At 38.8% G+C, this 24,821-nt stretch overlaps 1 protein-coding gene across 1 annotated transcript; it reads right to left on the reverse strand.

Moving 5' to 3' along the window:
• Positions 1-1,092: 1,092 nt before the first annotated feature.
• On the reverse strand, positions 1,093-23,157 carry LOC124121559. Its single transcript, XM_048394210.1, has 3 exons — positions 22,931-23,157; positions 4,008-4,217; positions 1,093-2,599 (listed from the first exon to the last, which is right to left on the reverse strand). The coding sequence occupies exons 1-3, from the start codon at positions 22,998-23,000 to the stop codon at positions 2,223-2,225; spliced, it is 657 nt and encodes a 218-aa protein (XP_048250167.1). The 5' UTR covers positions 23,001-23,157; the 3' UTR covers positions 1,093-2,222.
• Between the last annotated feature and the right edge of the window lie 1,664 nt (positions 23,158-24,821).

A 24,821-nucleotide genomic window follows, 5' to 3' on the forward strand; every position in this document is an offset into this window, starting at 1 on the left:
TTCAGTGTGAACGAGAAAAATAAACGTGTTGATAAAATTGAAAGAAGTTCAATAATATAATGTCCTACAAAAACGAACAAGGATCATGCCATTTTTATAACAATTCATTTATTTACACATTAGCACAAGTAAAAATAAATGCATAGATTCCACCTCTATTATCAGAAAATCACAGAGAAGACATGTATCACAATACTGTTTGATCGTCACGTCCTAAATAAAGACATTGCAATAGCGTTTATTAACATGAAAAACGTTTCATTTATGAACATTTCGGTTTTTCTGAAAATACACTTAAGTGATAACTAGAAATGGTTGCTCATCGGAAGAAAAATAACCATCTCGCATTTCGAAGCATTCATTTTCGCTGTGTAATTCTCCATTGAAATGAGATGGATAAACTCCATCACTAAGGGATATGTGTAGCTGAAATAAACACACTTAATTTGCTTCAGTATATCATGTCCGGGACGCAACGAAACACATAAATAAAAACAGCAGAGAGAAATAAGGTAAGACGATAATATTGATACACATGCAACTGAACGATGCAAAGAGTGAATGAGTGAGTATGGTTTTACGCCACTTTTAGCAATATTCCAGCAATATCACGGCGGGGGGACATCAGAAATGGTTGCCAGGTACGGACCTTTTTTCAAGCTCCACATATCAATGTAAGGACTTCTATTACTAACTATTGATTAAACTATCATATACGGTATAATATATAGTGAACAAATTCCAGCTGAATTGTCCGAAAACAGTTTTTGAAGGCAGCTGTAGATTGAGAATATGTCAAAAGTCAATGTGACTCATTAAAATCAGATCTTAGTTCTCGCTACCGGTAAACAAAGATCTGATCATTGCGGTCATGGCAGAACGACCTTTCATCTGACCAATCAGAGCATCGCTTATCAGATCAAGAAAGTGACAGTTGGAATGTGATTTTTGATCGTGCAACCTCGAAATAAACACACACAGGGTATTCCGAACGACAGTCATGGGCTTAATGTGTGTATTCATACAATCTTGACCATCTATTAGCCATTCCAGAATGTTCTTTTGTTCAGTTTATATTTTTTCAATCGAGTATATGTCAGAGTAATGTTTAGACGCGTAGTCGCCAGTTTGAAACTCGTGCCGTAAAGCTCGATTAAGCTGCCTTCTGATTGGATATTGTCCACTTCATGTGAGTCATTCCATTAGACGGTCAAAGTTCGCGAAAGGTCGGTCTGACGGGACCCGTAATGGGATGTCCTCAGATCTTTGTTTTGCGGTAGCGAGAACTAAGATCTGATTTTAATGAGACTGGACTATATCAGGAGCATGTGTTTATGAACCTGGTGATGACACCAGGTGTTCGCGAAAAGGTGAACGTATCCTATCCCATTGGTGGTACCCGTCCCAAACACAAGCACATGTTTAACCAGTGTCAGCATTCCAAATTAAGTAAAGCATAAAAGATGGACGACATATCAAACAATACGTGTTCTCGCTACTTTAAAAAATAACTTACTTGCAACAAAGGTAATGAGTAAACCATAATGTAAGGATTTCTCTTGAATAATATTGTTGAGTGAGTGAGTATGGTTTTACTCCGCCTTTAGCAATAGTCCAGCAATATCAAGGCGGGGGACACCAGAAATGGGCTTCACAAATTGTATCCATGTCGGGAATCGAACCCGAGTCTTCGGCGTGACGAGCGAACGCTTTAACCACTAGGCTACCCGACCGCCCCTAATATTGTTGAACGATCATAGTTAGAATTAATTCTCAGGTTTAAATTATCCCTTCGATATGACTCCTAAGAATACATGTATTTCTATTAGATTTGTTTTAAAATTGAGGTGCGATGGGATAGCCTTGTGGTTAAGGTGTTCGCCTGGGTTCGATTGTGTGAAGCCCTTTCTGGTGTCATCAGCGAGAAATATTGCTGGGTGATTGCTAAAAAGTGCAAAACCCAACTCACTTACTCGCTCACTGACATTGTTGAGCAAAAACTAATCTCGCATTCATTGGTTCAGTAGCTTCTGAGATGAAGCGTCAAGAATAGTGACGTCACGGTTGATGGCGAAAACTCGATATTTTCACGTTCAAACTTTCATAATATGTAAACATGAATATTTCTTTGTCAATACATCCACAGGAACAGAATCCTTTTCTCAAAATATCCTCATATCAAAATATCATATTCATGGTAAATAACACCAACCTACAGCCATTTACATCATAACGAACACACCCAGACTGTAGAAAATGAAGGGTACCAAATAACTGCATCCAAACATCCCGCCCAATAATGTATTAAGCGAGGTATGCATTAAGAAATGCCTCAACGATGACGCTCCACATATCAGCTCAATTTCCCCGTAAACATTCGTAACATTACGACATTCAATTTCCTTTTCCGGCACGGGCTGGGGGCCGTTACAGATATCGCCAGTGCATAACGTAACGCAGACTTGGAAATTCGGTATGACGTCGTAAGTGCATGTGGTCTCGTTGTTTGGCGGAAGGTTCTCCAGTCGAGGGTACTTTGATTTTGCGAAGGAGAAGGTCTCTCCATCACTGCAGTCACGGATGTAGCTTTTAACTACACCTACAAGGGTAGAAGAAATATTTCTTTGTCTTAACCATTTCTATTCCAAAAGAAACATTACGTTTACTGTTAACTCACTCACTCACTCACTCACTCACTCACTCTCAGTGAAAGGTTTACTGTACACATGCCAATAAAGATTTGTTGAAAACAAGAGCATATTCACCGTGAACTAGACCGCCTCCGTGGTCTAGTGGTAGAGCGTCAGCCCGGAGAGCGGAAGGTCCGGGGTTCGATCCCCGACCGCGTCATATCAAAAAGACGTTAAAAGATGGTACTTGTTGTTACCCTGTCTGGCGCTCGGCATTAAGGGGCTAAAACAGGGACTGGTCGGCTCGGAGTCAGTATACTGTGTCTGAGTGGGGTATTCCTGTTAAACTGCGGCATGGTATCTCTGTGAGCTAGCACTATAAATCGGCATCAGTCCGGACTAGTACAAGCAGCCACACAAACACACACACGTACATGCACGTCGCTATATAAGTGCAATAATCTTAGGACGCGACGTTAAACCCCATTTCACCTCACCTCACCGTGATTTTCATCAAAGACTTATATGATATTATATTAATAATCAGACGAGTGCATTTTATTGTATTATAATGACATTTAAATATGGATTGACCAATCAAACAAATTATTTTGTCTTTTATTTTAACAGCTTCTTTCATTCGTTGATCCTGTTTGTATCCTGAAGGTTTCGCGTCTCGTCGTTATTCGGTAGAAATATTGCCAGCACGACGTTATATATTAACTGCTGTATTAAGCTGACACGTTCTGATATAACGGAAAGTCTACGGCGTTAAGCCAAACTCAAGATGACATAATATATATATATATAATGACACACTTTGAAAACGCATATTCGAATTGTTGTAATATTCAAATTAAGCTGTTCTGTGCAAAGAGGCATGATTTTTTGTTTGTTTGATAGTTGTTTAACACCGCACTCAGCAATATTCCAGCTATATGATTGCGGTCTGTAAAATAATCAAGTCTGGACCAGACAATCCAGTGATTTACATCATGAGCATCGATCCATGCAATTTGGATCGATGACATGCATCAACCAAGTCACCGAGCCTGACCACCCAATCCCGTTAGTCGCCTTTTACGACAAGCATAGTCGCCTTTTACGGCAAGCATGGGTCGCTGAAGACCTAATCTACCCCGGAATCTTCACGGGTTCATTTAGGCATGAGATAAATAAACACAACAATGTCGAATCTCAATCAGTGTGTTTCGAGATTGACTTAAGCACAAAAACACATCTTGTCATTTCAAGTTTCAGTTTATTATGCGGTTTCATTGCGTGTCAGTATAGCCGGAGCCTCAATGACTGCGACGTATAACAACATCCAATCAGTTGCCATGGTTACCATACATAAGATAAAAAAACTACCCTCACCTTGCGACATGTGCCTTTCGATCATGCACATCGTCTGGTTCACAGCGTCACAGTTTTTATAATATTTATTTTTTTTAACGTAATCCGAATCATCAGGTTCTTCTTCTCCCTCTTTCTTCTCCGTCTTGGTGATGTTGAGGAGGGCGGAGGCATCCATGCAGTCCACATCCGCTCCCCCTGTATCACCGCACTGGTAGCATGCTAAGGAAGCTTGAACAGAAAAAAAGTCGAGTGAGTGAGTGAGTGAGTTTGTTTTTTTCGCCGCTTTTAGTAACATTCCAGCAATATCACGGCGAGGGACACCAGAAATGGGCTTCACACATAATACCCATGTGGGGAATCGAAACCGGCGTGAAAAGCCAACGCTTTAACCACTAGGCTACCCAACCGCCCGAAACAAGTGGAAACTACAGTGTAGTGTATGTTTGTTTTTCGAAAGTTCTTTTTTAAAAGAGGATATGATGGACGAAGTTGTGAGGATTTTACGGATGTTCATATTATGTTATGGAATATCACCTATGTGCAATTTGATTGATAAAATATTCAATGTCATCGCCAGAGAATAATCAGCCTCGATTATCCATAATATCCATTATTGGGTGTAATAGCGGTGAAAGTTACATGAGTGGATCACTGAATATCAGTGATGACTCCAGGTGTTCGCAGAAAGTATATGACGAGTGGCTTTATCGCTATATTGGCACTACAAATCAGTCGGGTCTTCACCATGACACCCGTATCCTCCTCTCTCTGACACAGGGTTCATGCTGTCAGCTCAACACGCTTGAGTTTACGAGAAAGTGAAGTACAACGATAAGAAAATAAGAGGGTTGAACAACAATGACAAATCCCGCCATTAGGTGTTGCCCAACGACACAACTATTTTAAACCTATTTATTTCAATAAACTTTTGGCATGTATATGTTGGGGTTGACTGATTACGCAGTGAGTACTCTCTGACACGTCAAATTGGGACTGAAATTATTATGGAGAATATTTATCCTATGAGTTTCGGTTGAATAAATGTATTTGGAGCTTTTCAATCCAGGGATGATTGAGTCCATGCATAGGTCCAAACGTATGTACGTATCGACCTAATGACCCACCACTCTTGCTATCACTCAGGACCACCCACTTGCATGTCATTGAAAGTGTATACAGAGCTCCAGATAAGCTTTTGGTGGCGTGGGTATTTTACCCATGCATTTTAAAAGCATTGGGTATCAGTAATTCTATCTGGGTATTCAAATTTCTGTTACCCACTAGTTTTTACATATGTGGGTATTTAAGTTAAATATTTTAAAAAACACTATTCATCTAGTCCCTGCAAACTGGTGTCGTGTGGGTTCGAGAACTTTATAGGACTAAAAAATATCACGATACTTCAAGAAGAAAGTGTGATGGCAAATGATCATGATGTAACTGTCATCGTGGAGTTTAGCAAGGTTTATAATTTCAAAATAAGTTGCTGATTTGCTAATCGAATACGCAGGGTTACTTTACAATACTTTGATGATACGCACAAGTTTTATTTTTGTAGCGTATCTGTAATGTTCGTTGCGTATTTGATTCGCTTGGATTTTATTTTACTGCGTATTTTACGCAGATACGCAGCTTATCTGGGGCACTGGTATAATATATTTGATTGTCTCTCTACCTCTATAGGTATACCTCTAACCTGTCTAACCACCCACTTGTCAATATATTGCTCATATATGCTCATGTACATGCACTTGTGCACCCATATATCAGTGTTCGAAATACCTGCCTGCCCGACCGTCCGAGACGGGTTGATTTCAACTTGGGCTGCCAGATTTTCAAATCCCCCTGCCCGACGGTCGGGTTATATTTCATATGTTAAAATATTCTAAATATTTCCCGATGATAAGCATTATTTATTTACATGATGTATTCTAGGATATTAAATACAAATCTAACCTAAAAAGTGTTTGCTATTTCTTTTCTTGCATTACTTCATGTTCAATGAATTCGATTTAAAGTTTTAATTAAATTATCCTGAGAAACATGTGATTATAGTGGGCAGGCAGGTTTTGGTCAGGGCTGGCAAGTATTTCAGCTAGCCAGTCCTGTGGTCTGGCTGAAATCTTTGGGAGTTTCATACCCTGCATATATCCGCTGGTTTATACAAGGTATATCAATAATCCGAACGTCAGTTTGAAGCACTAAATGTGTGCATTGTCTTCTTTCAACATAATGCATAAGCCACATTCACTGTCAACTACAACCAACACTTGTTAGCATGTACGGTTGTGATTGTATGGATGTATACTTTTAAAAAGCAGGGGGTCATGGAATGTTGATACCAAGTATTGTTGACGACAAACATCCAAAGCAAGAACGTTTATGTCAGTAAAGGTTAACACCAGACCCATCCTATAGTTTGCACGTGCCTCACGCAGGTGAGGTGAGTTGAGGTGAGGTGAGGTGAGGTGAGGTGAGGTGAGGTGAGGTGTAATTGGGTTCAACGTCGCGTCCAAGATTATTGCACTTATATAGCGACGTGCATGTACGTGTGTGTGTTTGTGTGGCTGTTTGTACTAGTCCGGACTGATGCCGATTTTATAGTGCTAGCCCACTTAGATACCATGCCACAGTTTAACATGAATGCCCCGCTCAGACACAGTATACTGACTCCGAGCCGACCAGTCCTTGTTTTAGCCCCTTAATGCCGAGCGCCAGACAGGGTAACAAGAAGTACCATCTTTTAACGTCTTTTTGTATGACGCGGCCGGGGATCGAACCCCGGACCTTCCGCTCTCCGGGCGGACGCTCTACCACTAGACCACGGAGGCGGTCGGCCTCGCGTAGAAGCGACACAGACATGATTTTGACACTTTCAAGGAAGGTCGATTAATTTCTGTCAATCTTTTTGTCTGCTTGATCCTACAGTTGTGATTAACTTGATTTCATTCATTGATTGTGTATGAACTAACGATGAGGCGTCTGCAACGCGCGGGGGTCTACTGGCTATTGGCAAGCTGGAAACTGCAGAAGTCAGCGTGCAGTGATCAGCAGACTTTGAAACAGGTACCAACAAACCACAATATTGACGATCGACCCCCTTTAGGGCGTCCCAGGTCAACGACAAGAGGACAGGATCGATTGATCCGAAACCAGGCTCCACGAAATCGACCTTAAACGGCGAATCGAATTGCTTCAAACTTACATCAGGCAACTGGACTACGAGTTTCGGGTCACTTGATTAGAAATCGTCAACGTGCAGCTCAAGCCACGTATTGTGCTTCCCCCTACAAATCGTCATATTGCCAACAGACGTCAATGGTATAACTTGCGTCGATACCGAGGTTATCGTCCCTGGTCATGTGTCATGTTTTCAGATGGTCGTGACTGGAGACGTCAAAATGAACGTCAATGTGACCTCATGATGAATTTGGCGGTGGATCGGTTGTTTGTTTGATTGTTGTTTAACGCCGCACTCAGCAATATTCCAGCTATATGACGGCAGTCTGTAAATAATCGAGTCTGGCCCAGACAATCCAGTGATTGACATCATGAGCATCGATCCACACAATTGGGTTCGATGACATGCACCAACCAGAGCAGCGAGCCTGACCACCCGATCCCTTTAGTCGCCCCTTACGACAAGCATAGGCGCCTTTTATGGCAAGCATGGGTTGCTGAAGACCTATTCTACCCCGAATCTTCACGGTTCGGATCGGTTGTGGTGTGGGGTGGCATTACTATGACTAATCGAAGCCCACTCCACACTGTGCAAGCAAGGGTCACGGGACAGTACTATCGGGACAACCTACTGACACCCTTTGATGTGCAAGGCGTTTGCAAGGTGTGTGGGTCGACGTTTTGTCTTTCAGGACGACAACGCCCGTGCTCACTGCGCACGAATAGTCAATTCTCACCTCCAGCAGCACAGCATCCATAGAATGTCATGGCCAACAATGAGCCCAGACCTTTCCCCTATTGAACACGTCTGGGACATGACAGAGAGACATGTTGGTCAAGGTCACAGCCCGTCAATCACGTTGGCTGAACTTGGCCAGGCACTGCAAGAAGGGTGGGACAGACTCCCTTAAATCGCCATTGGGAGACTTATCGTGGTGGTATTACGCACTATTGTTCCAAAAATACATTCGACATTTTCCATTTTACCCCTATCGTCCTTCGACATCACTGGCGGTCATAACATCTACTGTCATACTTCATAATTTGTTCATTATTATCATACAACTATTACTGGAAACTAAATATTTACAATTTTGGAAATTTTAAGTATCCCCTACTTGTTTTGAAGAGTATATGTACTCATCGATCAGCTTGTTGACATTTCAAAGTGGACCGGTTACTCGACATTTTACCCTCTTGTATGTCTGGGCATAACAGTGCTCTTACTTCTTTCAACCAGGAAGTCATAAGCCACGTTCACAGTCCATTCGCTGTTGTTAATAGCTATTATGCGCCGCACCCCATACAATCTACCCGTATGTGGTTTTACCTGGGTGTCGGATAATTAGTGTCATGTGACTAATGTGAAATCGCTGTCTCACGTTATCTTTTGTTTACCTCCTATAAAGTCCTTCTCACTCACATTACTGAGTTAGGTATCATATCACAGCATGTGAATGTGTCGACAACGTACAGACATAATAAGTCACGTGCTCTAGGACGAGCTACTGTGGTGTCTCAGTGACACGTTTCGAAACACGCCGTGTCATAGCAACGCGGTTTTCATTGAACAACGTTTTGTTCACAGAAAATGGTCAGCGAAGCAACCAACTATACATATATGTAATAATGGCAACTGATTTTCGCGTATGACTTCCTGGTTGAATGACATACATATACATGTAGATGATGCCAGCAATGGATGAATATATGACAAGATACACAACGTGCATTGCTTTGAAGCTTGACATATTCAGGGTATACTTTAACCGGTAATGTTTTACTTTGCTGTTGTGTTGTACATACCCCGGTATTTACCCCCTCCCAAACAAACAAACAAACAAACAAACAAACAAACAAACAAACAAACAAACAAACAAATAAATAAATAAATAAATAAATAAATAAATAAATAAATAAATAAATAAATAAATATTAAAAGAAATATAAGAAATACCGAAACACAATAATATAATAATATACGTGTTCATAACTTTCATCTCTATGTAAGGATTATCTCGTGTTTGGCAACGAGCCATAGTATAAGTATTCTATCTCGACTGAGCATGGAAACCTTATATATATCTACCCGGATACAGCAATGTCGGTATAATTTATCCTTTGTTCAAATATACCGTCACGAAAGAATTTAGAATGGACAAATCCTTTTCAGAGAAGGCTTGTCGGTTTACCGACAAACGTAGGTCATGACGAAAAGCCAAAGGTCAAATGGAAATTGGGTTTTCCTTCGTGATTTTCCCTTTTTGCCTTCGACGTCTAATCGTAGTTCATTACACATCACACCTGCAGCTAGCTTGTCAAGTATAATGAGTGGGTGAGTGAGTTAGGACTCAACTGGACTTTGAACGTATATTGTGATATCACTATTTCGTCACACCCACAGTGGCCGGATTGCAAGATAACTAGTTCGTCGCACCCGGAGTTGCTATGTTTCTTGACCACTAGTTCGTCACATCCGGAGCAATTGGAGTTCTGACATCCAGTTCATGACTAGGTCGTTATATCCAGAGCGGCTGGAGTGGCTGATGACCAGTTCGCAATATCCAGAATGACTAGAATGTCTGATGACCAGTTCGTCATATCCAGACTGACTGGAATGTCTAATGACCAGGTCGTCATATCCAAAATGACTGGAATGTCTGATGACCAGTTCGTCATATCCAAAATGACTGGAATGTCTGATGACCAGTTCGTCATATCCAGAATTACTGGAATGTCTGATGACCAGTTCGTCATATCCAGAATGACTAGAATGTCTGATGACCAGTTCGTCATATCCAGAATGACTAGAATATCTGATGACCAGTTCGTCATATCCAGAATGACTAGAATGTCTGATGACCAGTTCGTCATATCCAGAATGACTGGAATGTCTAATGACAAGTTCGTCATATCCAGAATGACTGGAATGTCTGATGACAAGTTCGTCATATCCAGAATGACTGGAGTGTCTGATGACCAGTTCGTCATATCCAGAATGACTGGAATGTCTGATGACCCGGTCGTCATATCCAGAATGACTGGAATGTGTAATGACCAGTTCGTCATATCCAGAATGACTCGAATGTCTGATGACCAGTTCGTCATATCCAGAATGACTGGAATGTCTAATGACAAGTTCGTCATATCCAGAATGACTGGAATGTCTGATGACCAGTTCGTCATATCCAGAATGAATGGAATGTCTGATGACAAGTTCGTCATATGCGGATGACTGGAATGTCTGATGACTAGGTCAAAATATCCAGAATGACTCGAATGTGTAATGACAAGTTCGTCATATCCAGAATGACTGGAATGTCTGATGACCAGTTCGTCATATCCAGAATGACTGGAATGTCTGATGATCAGTTCGTCATATCCAGTCTCACTTGATACGTCACTGGGGTCCATGGATCATGCTATAAATACACAAACGACGTGGTGAAGATATTATTCACGAACACGAACAGGATTATATACGACGTAATTCGATCTTGATCTTGATGACCTGGTTGATTGTATGTCAAAGTGCCCCAACGGCATGGGACATTGTTCATTATATCAATCACTGGTTGGCATGGTCAAGATTCGATCATTTACCGCCGCCATAAAGTGTTGGGTGCGGCGTTACACAACATTCACTCCCCCTGGTCAAAAGCTATGCTTCAAGAGCAGATTGTCACTGTTATGAGATTGCCGCTATGAAAATTAATTATGACAATCAGTTATTGCTAGACATAACTTGATTACTTAACTCGAGTTATCATTCGTACTGTGTTCTGGATAACCCGATCAATACTTGGTGCCTGCAAGTTTGTCCATTAAAGTATATCAGGTTAGCATTCATATTGCAGGTTAGCATTCATATTGTAAACTCATGAAGAAAAGTCCACAATTTTTATTAGCTGGTGACCTAGATATTCCTCTTTATTTAGACTATGTCGCCCATGGGCGAGAATATGTTCCTTTACTTAAAACTCATGATTTTGTTTCGCAAATACGTTTAATGTATTCATTCAAGTATTATGCCACAAAATTTAACTCATTTTAACTTAATTCAACGATTTTATAGCGATATTGAAATATTTCGCCCATGGGCGAGAAAAAGGGTTTGGCCCATGGGCGAGAATATGTTCCTGTACTTAAAACTCATGATTTTGTTTCGCAAATGCATTAAATGTATTGAAAGAATTATCATGACACAAAATTTAACTCATTTTAACTTAATTCAACGATTTTATAGCGATATTGAAATATTTCGCCCATGGGCGAGAAAAAGGTTTGGCCCATGGGCAGGCCCATGGGCGAGAATATGTTCCTTTACTTAAAACTCATGATTTTGTTTCGCAAATACATTAAATGTATTCATTGAAGTATCATGACACAAAATTAAACTCATTTTAACTTAATTCAACGATTTTATAGCGATATTGAAATATTTCGCCCATGGGCGAGAAAAAGGGTTTGGCCCATGGGCGAGAATATGTTCCTGTACTTAAAACTCATGATTTTGTTTCGCAAATGCATTAAATGTATTGAAAGAAGTATCATGACACAAAATTTAACTCATTTTAACTTAATTCAACGATTTTATAGCGATATTGAAATATTTCGCCCATGGGCGAGAAAAAGGGTTTGGCCCATGGGCGAGAATATGTTCCTTTACTTAAAACTCATGATTTTGTTTCGCAAATACATTAAATGTATTCATTGAAGTATCATGACACAAAATTAAACTCATTTTAACTTAATTCAACGATTTTATAGCGATATTGAAATATTTCGCCCATGGGCGAGAAAAGGGTTTGGCCCATGGGCGAGAATATTTTCCTTTACTTAAAACTTATGTTTTTGTTTCGCAAATACATGCAGGTGTTCTTACTATTTTCATGGCACTCAATTTTACTCAATTCAGCTATTTTACAGATTTATTGAAATATTTCGCGAGAAAAGGTTTTGCCTTCGAAATCCTTGATTATTATATCATGCCAGAGTTCTGAAATTCAGTGACAATGTTGCTGAACAGTAGAATCTGATGGACGTATTGTGCACAACCTGTTTGACACTATGGGTTCCAGGACCACTAACACTCTGAGCTGAAAAAGTTTGGTCCTAACCGCACCCAACATCTTTAATGAACCCGGCCTTATCTCTCAAAACATTGGTAGTTTATCATACGAATTCATGTGCGTGTACAACATTAAATTTTAGTTAGTTTCTATTTCATTTCCCATTTTATGACCCGTTGATACATCCCACTGTGCAATTACGTGACAGGTACACGTGCGCGTATTTTAATGGAAAGAAACTATTCGTCCTTTATTGCATAACGTTTGGCTGAATATCTTACATTCTAACGAAATCTCGAAATAATTATTTAATTACAAGCAGTGTCGAACTGACCAGTAGGAATTATGTTTCAATGCGATTGAGGAAAACGTGAGTGAATATTGTGACACTAAAGCAACTTTTAACTGCATTGTCACTTTTGGTATGAAAATGGTAATAGTTAAGAAAAACGTAACAGCCTTCTTATGATAATTCTCATATTCTCAATAGTACGTTGTGTCTAATTACAGTGTCGGCCTTATTTACAGGTGATTCTACAATACTTGTTGTCGGTCAATTACAATCTGCCACACCACGCGTGAATAAACAGTTATGCAGGTGTTGCTGTGGGCAAATACCTAGCCTGTACATGTATATTTTTGTGGATACATGTATTACATATTTTCGTTGATATGTGGATATATTAAGCACCAAGACACAAAAAGTTTATGAAAGATGAATTTGTGCCTTGATATATATATTCAACGCGAACGAAGCTTGTATTTTCTCCGCGATCCTGATGTGTATCATCGTTTAATTGGTCATTCATTAAAAGTATGTTGTGAGGCGATATCAAAGGAGCCGCTCAATATACACAGTGTCGTCCGTTTCGCGTGAACTACCACCCTACCCTGTCAGTAAGAGTTATGTAATCGGTACACAAATATATTTGGTGCGATGTCAGTGTGGAAGGAGTTTGAATTACGTCCGTCAGTGGCCACAGAAAGTATAGTACCAATCAACAAAGCCAATGCCGTACTAATAACCTAGTGACTCGCGTAACAACGGCTGTCAATATGTCTGCTACATCTACCATACCATCATCCCTGTCACAACTGGAATAATAGAGGGTTTATTCAAAAAATTATTGTAGAAATGTCGTTACCAGACTAACGTACGTCGTATTCAGTCCTCAACTGGATGTCACATTCCTTATATCAGTTAACAGCCCTGTTTGTGAAAATATTTACTAGACATAAGATTTAAAGACTAATAAAATCAATTGTAAGACCGCATAGACCATAAAACCGAATCAAATATGTCTTGGTATCATCTCTTGTGTATTAGATGATGGCAATGACCGGAAATGTTATAACGTTAGATTAAGAAGGAGAAACATTAAAGTGTTTTACAATACTTGGAAACATGAGCAATAAGATGTAGCAACATAAACATGCATGGAATAGGGAAAAAGGATGAAAACAAATTGAAAAGGATTTTAATACAAAATTATCGAACTAAATAACTTGCCTGAACGGTAACCTCCCAAAACCCCTACATCCCATTTCCCCTACAGCTTAAGACAACAAAGTTCACGGTCCATGGCACTGCTAATCCCTAGTCTGTTACCTATTTCATACAATGGAACAACCCAAGAAACACAAATAGATTGAGATAAATATTTAATTACGATTACGATATTATTCAAAATTCATAATACATTATAATTATTAAAATCAGGGGCATGGTTATGCTCTGTAGCATTCCTGATCACGGTTCCTACTGTCGTGAGTCTTCCTCTACATGTGGACTTGACACACTTCCAGTGTACGCAAGTCAGTCTCTCGACGTTCTAAGTGTGAAGATAACCATCAAATAGGACTTTGGGCTTTCCTCTCTGTGACATAACAAACTCAACATTGCGAAGACCAGCCATGTTGATGTCATGTTAGTACTTACTTACTTACTTACTTTGGAGATTTAACGTGCGCTTTCCGACTGATGCGTATTTCATGTTAGTACTTACTTACTTTGGAGATTTAACGTGCGCTTTCCGACTGATGCGTATTTCGCACACGTTAGTACTTACTTACTTACTTACTTACTTTGGAGATTTAACGTGCGCTTTCCGACTGATGCGTATTTCGCACACGGGCCCGGCCCGGCCAGGCCATTTAATGTGTTTCCGAAAGGGGCTTAAGTGGTCTGTGCAACCCAAGAGGGGGTTTTTAGGGGTTGCTTATATAGAATTTGGGAATTTTGAGATTTGGAATAGATGCCGATGGGATTGGGGAGGAGAACTAAGGGAGCTGGGTATGGTGGATGTTGGTTTGTTTATGTGATTTTGATTTGGTAGGTTATTGTGTTTTTAGATGCGTTTTATTAGTTCCGTTTTTATTAAGAATACGCCTAAGGCCTTTATTTTGTGGGTTTAGTATTGCTTCTAGAGTTAGAGCCTTGTTTAGATTGAGGGTGGTTTGTAATGCGGTTCGATGTGTTAGGTAGTGTGTGCAGTGGATGAGTGCGTGTTCTGGGGTTTCTGGTTGTTTGCAGTGTGGGCAGTTACCTGTAGTGTGTTTTTTTAATTTTTTGAGGTGGTTATTTAGGTTGGTGTGTCCTGTTTGGAGTTTAGTGAATACACTGTCGATTTTTTTGGATGGATGGAGAATTTTTGGTTTGGTTAGTGGTTTGCTGAGCACTTTTTTGATTTAGCTATTTGAGTTTAGATATAGGTTATACCATTTTTTGTGATTTTTTGCTTGTTTACACTTTTAATTTCTGATTTTGAGATGGGTAAGTTTAAGCTTATTTCTGGGATTTTGAGGGATAGTTTAGCTGCTTTATCGGCGTTTTCATTACCGTATATTCCTACGTGGGCGGGTATCCACAAGAAGGATATTTGTTTGCCTGCCTTTCACACGCACGTTAGTCAGTTTCAAGTATCTATATACTAAACCTAGCCATCTCAACTGTAAATCGTCTCATCTCAGTTTCTCAGTGTAATAATTGTTTCTTCCTATTGTTATTTTTGTAATTTCTAAAAATTGTCTTCTCATCATACAGGCATCTTTCATTACACTTTCATTTTTTTTTAAACTTTCCTTTAAGTCCCCTAATCCCCTAAAGCTCTACCCCTTTCATTTCTACTACCTCTACTCCAGACCTTAATCTCTCCTTTAGGTGAGTTCATAATGCCAGACAGGTATATGCCGCGTGTTGTTTTAACTAATTGTAGGGGAAATGGGTTGTAGGGGAAATGGGATGTAGGGGTTTTGGGAGATAACCGCCTGAACAGAAGGGGTACCCAAACTTGTTTGACAGTTATTCGTGTGTTGTAGACTGTCGAATGTGACTCATGTGTGTACGTAGGGTACGCATATCTATTGCAAGTTTTAGTACTCATACACTTTCTCTTTTTGTGTTTTGTTTGTTTGTTAGTTGTATAACGCAACACCTAGCAATATTTCAGCTGTATGACGGCGGTCTGTTAATAATCGAGTCTGGACCAGACAATCCAGTGATTGACATCATGTGCATCGATCCACGCAATTGGGATACGATGACATGCATCAACCAAGTCAGCGAGCCTGACCACCCGATCCCGGTAGTCAGTTCTTACGACAAGCACTGTCGCCCTTTTACGCCAAGAATGGTTTGTTGAAGATCTTCACGGGTCTATTGAATGCAGGGATTTGTGTAAAGTCATTCAGACAGCATACAATGCCAACTAAAAAATTATACTCAGTGTCTCCGCAAAGTAATATAGTACGGTACTTAGAGTACATGTGAGATTATACTCAGATTAGGGAGATGTTTAATCCATATAACGTGTTATTATTCTACCTGACAATGTATTTAATTAAATGAATGCAAAACAAACTCAACGGCTAAAAGGTTTCATTGAAAAAACTACCCCTAGTCTTGACTAATAAAACAACTGCAACCCGACACAGATTAAACGCAACTTACAAACACAATCATAATCTGGTTAGTCTGTATCACTCAACGAGGCCGCTTACTCTGCCCACAGTATGACAGTATTGGGCAGTTCAGTAATTAGGAGCCAAATCCAGGCAGGTACGCTGGTCACACTTGACTGGTCTGACTGATGATTAGGTTATTACCATGGGCCTCGGCACAAGCGTGGTGTTGGAAGACAAGTTATACATGTACATCCGATATGGTGACTGTTTTTCGCTATTCATATTCTAAATACATTCATAATACCACAACATTTTAGTACTCCTTGAAACTCTACAATCACTTTAATATGTACAATAGATTGAACGAGAACACTTGATATATTGTAGATTATTAAATCATTGTCTCTATTATCAGCCGCTACGTTTGTATCGTTTGCATTGTACAAAGAAATATTTTATCTGTCCTTTTGCAGATTTAGCCTCAGAATGTGCTCATTCGAATTAGGAACGAAAATAATTGCTTATCATGAGTATATATGATACAGTTAAAAGTTACTTGTACACTGTAGACGTATTCACTTTAAAGTCGCATACGACCTTCGCGAGCGAGTTGAATGATCCAGGTTAATTGGAACGAAGTCTAGAAAGGGTTATAAAGTTTTGGATTTGGTAATGTGTAGGTTTGTTAAATATAATTTTTTAAATTCCTTTTATTTCAATATGTAAAAACATAACTATGCGCTTAAAAACAGAGCTGACTTGATGGGAGATAGCCACCTCAGATTGTCTGTTGGACACGGTTTAACCTTACTGTGTCCTCACCCTGGTTGTTGTTACCGTTGTTATAAGGGATTAAGAGCTACGGCTCATTGCATTTTTGGTTACAGTCTGTATCACTAAAGTGGACATGTGCAGGTGAACTCTGTTCAATTAGTATATGGAATGCCCCAAAATGTGAACTCCAGACAATAATAACCTGAGGGTAAATCCACGTGCGTCTGCCTTTCCCCTCGTTCACCTTCGAAATCCTTGATTATTATATCATGCCAGAGTTCTGAAATTCAGTGATAATGTTGCTGAACAGTAGAATCTGATGGATGTTTTGTGCACAACCTGTTTGACACTATGGGTTCCAGGACCACTAACACTCTGAGCTGAAAAAGTTTGGTCCTAACCGCACCAAACATCTACAAGTTTGTAAGCTTGTAGACATCATTAAGAAGTAATTAACAGTCCCATGCTGAGACCTTTCTCAAAATTCAGACCGGTGGCAGGCTGCCAACAAAGAGAAGAAAATATCGCAACCCCGACACGAGTGTGCTCAGTCAAACAATGAACTTACGACCGGCAGAAAACAACTCCAGTTGAGGATGCCGATGCTGTATCTCAGCCGTGTTGGCCTGAAAATTTAAACATGCTAATTAAATCCAAAATCGTATAACTATTTTTAATAGAAACCGTACCTTAATTTGTTCTTGCACTGCATCATATCGTGTATTTCATCTGTATATGTGTAATGTGTATATGTATCAATGACTACACTTATACCGCATATTCTGCAACAGACTATAATTAATCACCTTATTATTGTCTCTCCATTTACCATGGCTGACTGCACTAATACCCTTTTAACAGTGGACACCGATATCAGTATACATGTAGGCTTTTTGTTCAAAAAGGAATATGCAGGAAATTATATGTAACAATTAACCGTGTACTAATTACATGTTTGAATGTTATCAGTTTTACGTTCTGAGATACAGTGATGTAAGCATCTTCTGAAATCTTCTAAAAATATAATAAAATACAAAACTCTCTGCCGTAATTGTTTGTGGAAATCATTCGATCAAGTAAAAATGACTGCGTGAAAAGACGAATCAACTATTTATACCCGATAAAAGAAACTGCCGTATTTTAGGAACAGTGCTATAACAAGACATTTGAAATTTCTAACAAGCAGATACATTAGAGACAGTGACTAGACTACAGGTACGTAATCCGTATCAATCAAAGGTGTAAAAAAACTGAAAATCATATCTGTCGGAGACCTACCAAATTACCAAGTTTTATCATTACTATATTTATTACAATGCAAATACTTTAGTGATACATTTTTTAGAGGAGAGGGCATACACACAAGTATATTGCTTCCGTGTGTGAATGCAGGTTGTACTTGGTATCTCAGTTCTCAGTTTCATACCGGTTGTATAACTGAATTTGTATATGGAACCATGCGTACAGCATGACAATTACTTGCTATTCGTCAGTTTACAACACACATAACACGGTCAAAACATTTTAGGCACCGCTTTTGCGAGTTATTTAGTACAATAATGTTTTATTAAAATCTATTTCAATTTGTTTTCACAATTTTCCCTATTGACAGTCGTTGTTACGTGCGTCACTAGGTAATTAGTACGAAGAGAAGAAGAAGAAAGAAGAAAATTATTTTATTTTCGTGTCACACACTGTACAGCAGTGACAATAAAAATACACAAATAGTGTGTACAGTGTCCGGCCATTATGGCCTACGAGACACGCAGGACATCACATACATATGAGTAAAAATGAGAAATATCACAGTACATACATATACATAAAAATGAGTTATCACCAGTTATCACCGGTTATCACCAGTTATCAGAATATTCTGATACTAAGATACATGGAACTAGGCTGGTAGAGACGAAAGACACAGTTGTCTTCGCTCATACATGTGGTGAAGAAGCGCGGCTAGGGGTCTGACCACCTTATTGTTCCGCATAAAGAACACGGTCTGATCGGCAGCGGACATCTGTATAAAGTTTGGATTTGATTGAGAAGCTAAATTCCATAAATCATAGCGTAAATCTGTATAGAGAGAACATTCAGCATAAAAGTGTATTTCATCCTCAACAGCATTGCAATTACAGATTTACACATACGTTCAATAAGCGGTGTTTTCGGGCGGGTGAATCTTCCCAATTCTATTTCTAATGGCAGTGAGCCGCAGCGAAACTTACTTAATATACTGCGCTGACATCTGTTCATCAATAAACTGACATAGGGTTCTACTGATAAAGAATCTTTAAATAATCTGTATGTACGTAACTTATTACCATTTACCTGGCCCGTATCGTTCCAGAGTCCATGTAACCAATCAGAATGGTCTAAGGATAACAGACATACTTTAGACAAGTTAAACTCTTCAGTAGAAATATTATTTAGATCATAAATTGGTAAATGTAAACTGACAAAGTAGTTGAAAACTGTATTATTCCAGGATCTACGGAATTTTACTGACCATCTGCAAATAATACTCAGCATTCGGGATTGATCTGCAGCATGCAAACTGTCTTTCTACCGACTGCTAAGAAAAATCTACACGCTCGGTTTTGGACAGCATTTATACAGCTAAATTCCTTAGTTCCCCAAATTGCCGATCCATAAGATAAGATAGGCTGGACCAAGTTATTGTACAAAGTTGTAAAAATGTTATAAGCTAAACCACCAACTCCTTTGAATTACAAATTATAACACCAAGTGTCTATTTGCAGATTTAGCTATTTCTTTAACTGTAAAATTCAAATCAAGATGTTCCTGTAGCCAAACATCTAGGTATTTATAAGCGTGAGTACTTACAACCTGGTCAGACCCAATTGTAAAAACAAAATCGGACATTTTAATGTAACTGGGACGATAGTGCACAACTTTAGTTTTCTTGATGTTGACAAGTAAGCGCCAACGTGCGCACCAGTTTGCTACACAGTCTAACATCCGCTGTAAAGAGTGCTCGTCAGGTGCTACGAGAGCAACATCGTCAGCATACATTAGGATACTCAGCATGTCAGTGTCCAGGTGGATACCACAGTGTAAGCTATTAATTTCAGCAGCTAAATCATTTATAAATACAGAGAACAAAGTTGGTGATAAAACACACCCTTGGCGTACACCTGAGTCTACTGGAAAGCGGTCTGTGTGGTGATCTCTAACACATGTCCAAGTATCGTCATACATTGCCTGGACTGCTTGAAGAAAATTACCGTTAACACCAATGTTCATAAGTTTATACCATAGACATTTACGATTAATTTTATCAAAAGCTTTCATAGCATCAATGTAACACACAAATGTCGATTGTTTTGATAGTTTCCTATTATTTATCACTGTGAATAAGCTGTAAATGTGCTCTTGTGTACGGATTGACCGTGTTTATTGTTTCTATACTTTGAGGATTTCTGTGGCAAGTGGCGGACGTAATTCAAACTCCTTCCGCACTGACACCGCATCAAATATATTTGTGTACCGATTACATAACTCTAATGGACAGGGAGGGGTGGTAGTTCACCGGACGACACTGTGTATATTGAGCGGCTCCTTTGATATCTCCTCCAAACATACGTTTATTGAATGACCCCATTAAACGATGATACACATCTCGATGAATATATCAAGGCACTAATTCATCTTTCATAAACATTTTTTTGTCTTTGTGCTTAATATATCCACATATCAACGAACATTTGTAAAACATGTATCCTCAAAAAAATAAACATTTTCAGGCTAGGTATTTGCCCACAGCAACACCTGCATAACTGTTTATTCACGCGTGGTGTGGTAGATCGTAATTGACAGAGAGCAGGTATTGTAGAATAACATGTAAATAAGGCCGACACTGTAATTAGATACAACGTACTAATGAGAATTATCATAAGAAGGCTGTTGTTTTTTCTGAACTGTTACCATTTTCATGCCAAAAGTGACAATGCAGTTAAAAGTTGCTTTAGTGTCACAATATTCACTCACGTTTTCCTCAATCGCATTGAAACATAATTCCCACTGGTCTGTTCGAAACCGCATGTAATTAAATAATTATTTCGAGATTTCGTTAGAATGTAAGATATTCAAGCAAACGTTATGCAATAAAAGACGAATAGTTTTTTTCATTAAAATACGCGCACGCGTACCTGTATATTGCATACCTAGCGTCACGTAATTGCCCAGTGTGATGTATCAACGGGACATAAAATGGGAAATGAAATAGAAACTAACTAAAATTTAATGTTGTGGAAAATAACTCCAATGAATTGGAGTACACGCACATGAATTCGTATGATAAACTGTCAAAACGTTTTGAGAGGTAAGGCCGGGTTCATTAAAGATCGCTACAATATGTAAAACAGGTGAAATTTGTAGAACTAAAGGAAACATCCAACCAAATGCCCTTTTTAAATAGTAATGTAATGATATAATATAAAGTATATTTCACATGATACAATATACTTTGCAAACAGTTAGTTGATGCTTGAAAGGGACTGACGAAAACATGGGCGAAATATTTTAATAACGCCATAAAATAGTTGAATTAAGTAAAAATTAGTTAAATTTTGTGTCATGATCCTTGAATAAATACATTTAACGTATTTGCGAAACAAAAACATGAGTTTTGAGTTAAGGAACATGTTCTCGCCCATGGGCCTGCCCATGGGCCAAACCTTTTTCTCGCCCATGGGCGAAATATTTCAATATCGCTATAAAATCGTTGAATTAAGTTAAAATGAGTTTAATTTTGTGTCATGATACTTCAATGAATACATTTAATGTATTTGCGAAACAAAATCATGAGTTTTAAGTAAAGGAACATATACTTGGTATGTTCCCATGAAAACGGCATGTTTAATTTTGTAAATACCTTTAACCGAGACTGGGCAAAGAGCGTAGAGTTTCTGGACTTTTGGGTTTCCAGAATTAAAATGGGACGTGTTAATTCTATATCGAGTTATTACACCTGGGTAATATGTTCGGTTGTTTTGAAAAAACATATTCGTAAAGTTGCTTCTATAACAGTGAAATGAGATTGTCACCGTTTATGAGGGGAATGCTTTACATGCGTTTTGTCACACACTTCGTTCACAGTGTCAAGACTAATTATGGCAACAACAACAACAACAACAGCAATAATAATAATAATAATAATAATAATAATAATAATAAAAAAAAAAATTTCAAGACTACACCGGTCAATGGATCAGTGTGCACTCCATTTTCATTCTCAGCTCCACTGGGAGTATGGTTTCAAACTGCCTATTCAGGCTCTGGTAGGTAAACAGTCACATTATCAATTCCTCCTTCCGGGTACCCTTTAACTGATGGTAAACAGACTGAGGCACATTTCGAACATTGTCACATATTTCGAGACACCACATGTAACGTGTGTTTCAGTTCGGGGCAGGACCGAAGGTCTGGAGACACTCAAGTTTACTGAACAAAACGGTGCGACTATATAAGAACATAAAATATAAAATACATAAGAAAGAAATTTGGTATATGATGTCAACGACTTGTCTCAACTTAACATAGAGTGTATAACGATTAAAAGAGACGACTGTTGTTGAGATTGGTGTCTGTTTGGGAGAATGTCCTCAATCTCGCGATTATTTTCGCACGTGAAGCTTCACGTGCGAAAATAATCGCGAGATTGAGGACTTTCTCCTACTTAAAACAAAGTTCGATCAAGTTAATGCCTGAAACTAATATTAACGTTAAAGTGATGTTCACTATACTATGCTAGACTATGGGAGGGTGACCGCTCTTGTTTAACTATGGGAAGGGAACCTTTCAAGGAAGACTATGGGACGATTTAGTACCCATACTCAAACTACTGGAGTGTTAGCAAAATGATCGCGTCATATCCAACTGTCATTAAAGTTCACGCAACTTTGTTTTAAGTTATAAGACGAGCACACAAGACAAATACAGGTGAGAGTTATAACAAATATAATCAAAGAAGACACAAGATAAACTCACATGTGTAGTCAACAGAGACTGCCAAAACCACCACAGCGATACAAATAGGTAGGTAGAGCGAGCCAGCCATTTTGTACACCTGAAACCCCTCGTGTTGAAAAGCAAACAATATGCCTGTATTCAATTCAGACGGATCATCAAAATATAGAACGCAAGGTGCGGCTCGTCGCGGGTACTCGATACCGTGCGTTTTGGCGCACGTTTTCTTTGTAGTGTTTCGAGGCTATTCATTCGTCACGAAACATGTGGGCGTTATGGCCGGTGTTTGATAGCGGATGTGTGTGAAGGGGTGGAGTTAGTGTTACTGTTTGGTGGCTATACATAGAGCGTTGTAAGCGATTGTTGTGATCAGGATGGTACCTGTATTTAAGTTGAGGTTAAAACAAAGTTACGTGAACTTTAATGATAGTTGGATAGACGCAATCATTTTGCTAACACTCCAATGTTTTGAATATGGGTACTAAATCGTCTCATAGTTTTCCTTGACACGTTCCCCTCCCTTAGTTAAACAAGAGCGGTCACCTTCCCGTAGTATAGCATACTATAGTGAATATCACTTGAAGATTAGTTTGAGGCATTAACGGCCTCGAACAAGCTTCACGTGCGAAAATAATCGCGAGATTTCGGACATTCTCCTTTACATAACCCTGAATGTGTACTTGCAAAACAATGGAAGTCTCAACCTAGATAGCCAAAAAACATTAATGAAATGAAACTCAGGAAATTAAGAATTGATAGTTTATATGCACACTTTGTTAATATTGTTTAGTGTGCTATGATAATTGATAATTGTTCGGCCCGGTGTGTTCTGCTTTGATGTATGCTCAATAACCAATTTCCTGCTTTTCAGCCAAATATATTTATGTAAATAACTGGTACACGGAATAACTTAATTAATTCATTGTGAAATTTCAGAATTTTATTACTTACCTTACAACATTTGTGTGCAATTGTGTGATTCAATGAGTTGTGGTCTTGCATTATAACCAATTTTTTACATTTTATTTGAGCAACAATATATTCAGATTGAAATCTACGCCTGGATTTGTGTAGGGCTGACCTCGCTTTCACCGATATCACTGCGGGGGCGAATGGTGTCTCCTGATAACTGAATATAATACAATTTATGTTGAAACGTCACTCTATGTCTTTTAATTCAGTCCTATAAATTTATAGAATTATATTTAAAAAATAAAATAAAATACGTCATGCGTTATATATATTATGTCTGAGTTAGAGTATTTATTGTGAGTCCCCGTTGTGAGAGAGAGAGAGAGAGAGAGAGAGAGAGAGAGAGAGAGAGAGAGAGAGAGAGAGAGAGAGAGAGAGATACGAAATACACACACGCAAAAACACAAATATAACCCCCATGTTTTTTCATGTTTATTTTCTATATACACTTAAGAGACGAGACAGATAGATAGACGGATAGATAGACGGCCAACACACGCACACACGCACACATATCCCATATATATTTTCTATATACACAAAAGAGTTGGGCGGTACATGTAACAGAACTGTTCTCAGTTACATAATTGAAACCAATGTTTGCAGACTCGAAGCGTATTATCATACTTGGATGGAGTCCTTCTTGCGTGAATTATTCGTACCAGGAAGACGCATCACTGCTCATTTGATAGCTACATGAAGTTTATTTGCCACAATCGTATTGGAAGTTCCCAACTATTTATAAATAAAAATGTTTGTTTGTGCAACTTAGGATGAGTTCTTAAAACGTCTGCAATATTATGTCAAATTAACCTACTTATCTTATCTACTATATCTTAAATATAAGCCCGTTAAAAGCAGTGTAACGAAGAGACATCCAGGAGCGACATTTGAACATTTAATCTAAAAACTTGATAAAAATTAATACCTTCCTCCAAAA

Source organism: Haliotis rufescens, unplaced genomic scaffold (genome assembly GCF_023055435.1).
Source record: "Haliotis rufescens isolate VD_foot unplaced genomic scaffold, xgHalRufe1.0.p SCAF_13, whole genome shotgun sequence".
Lineage (NCBI taxonomy): Eukaryota > Metazoa > Mollusca > Gastropoda > Lepetellida > Haliotidae > Haliotis > Haliotis rufescens.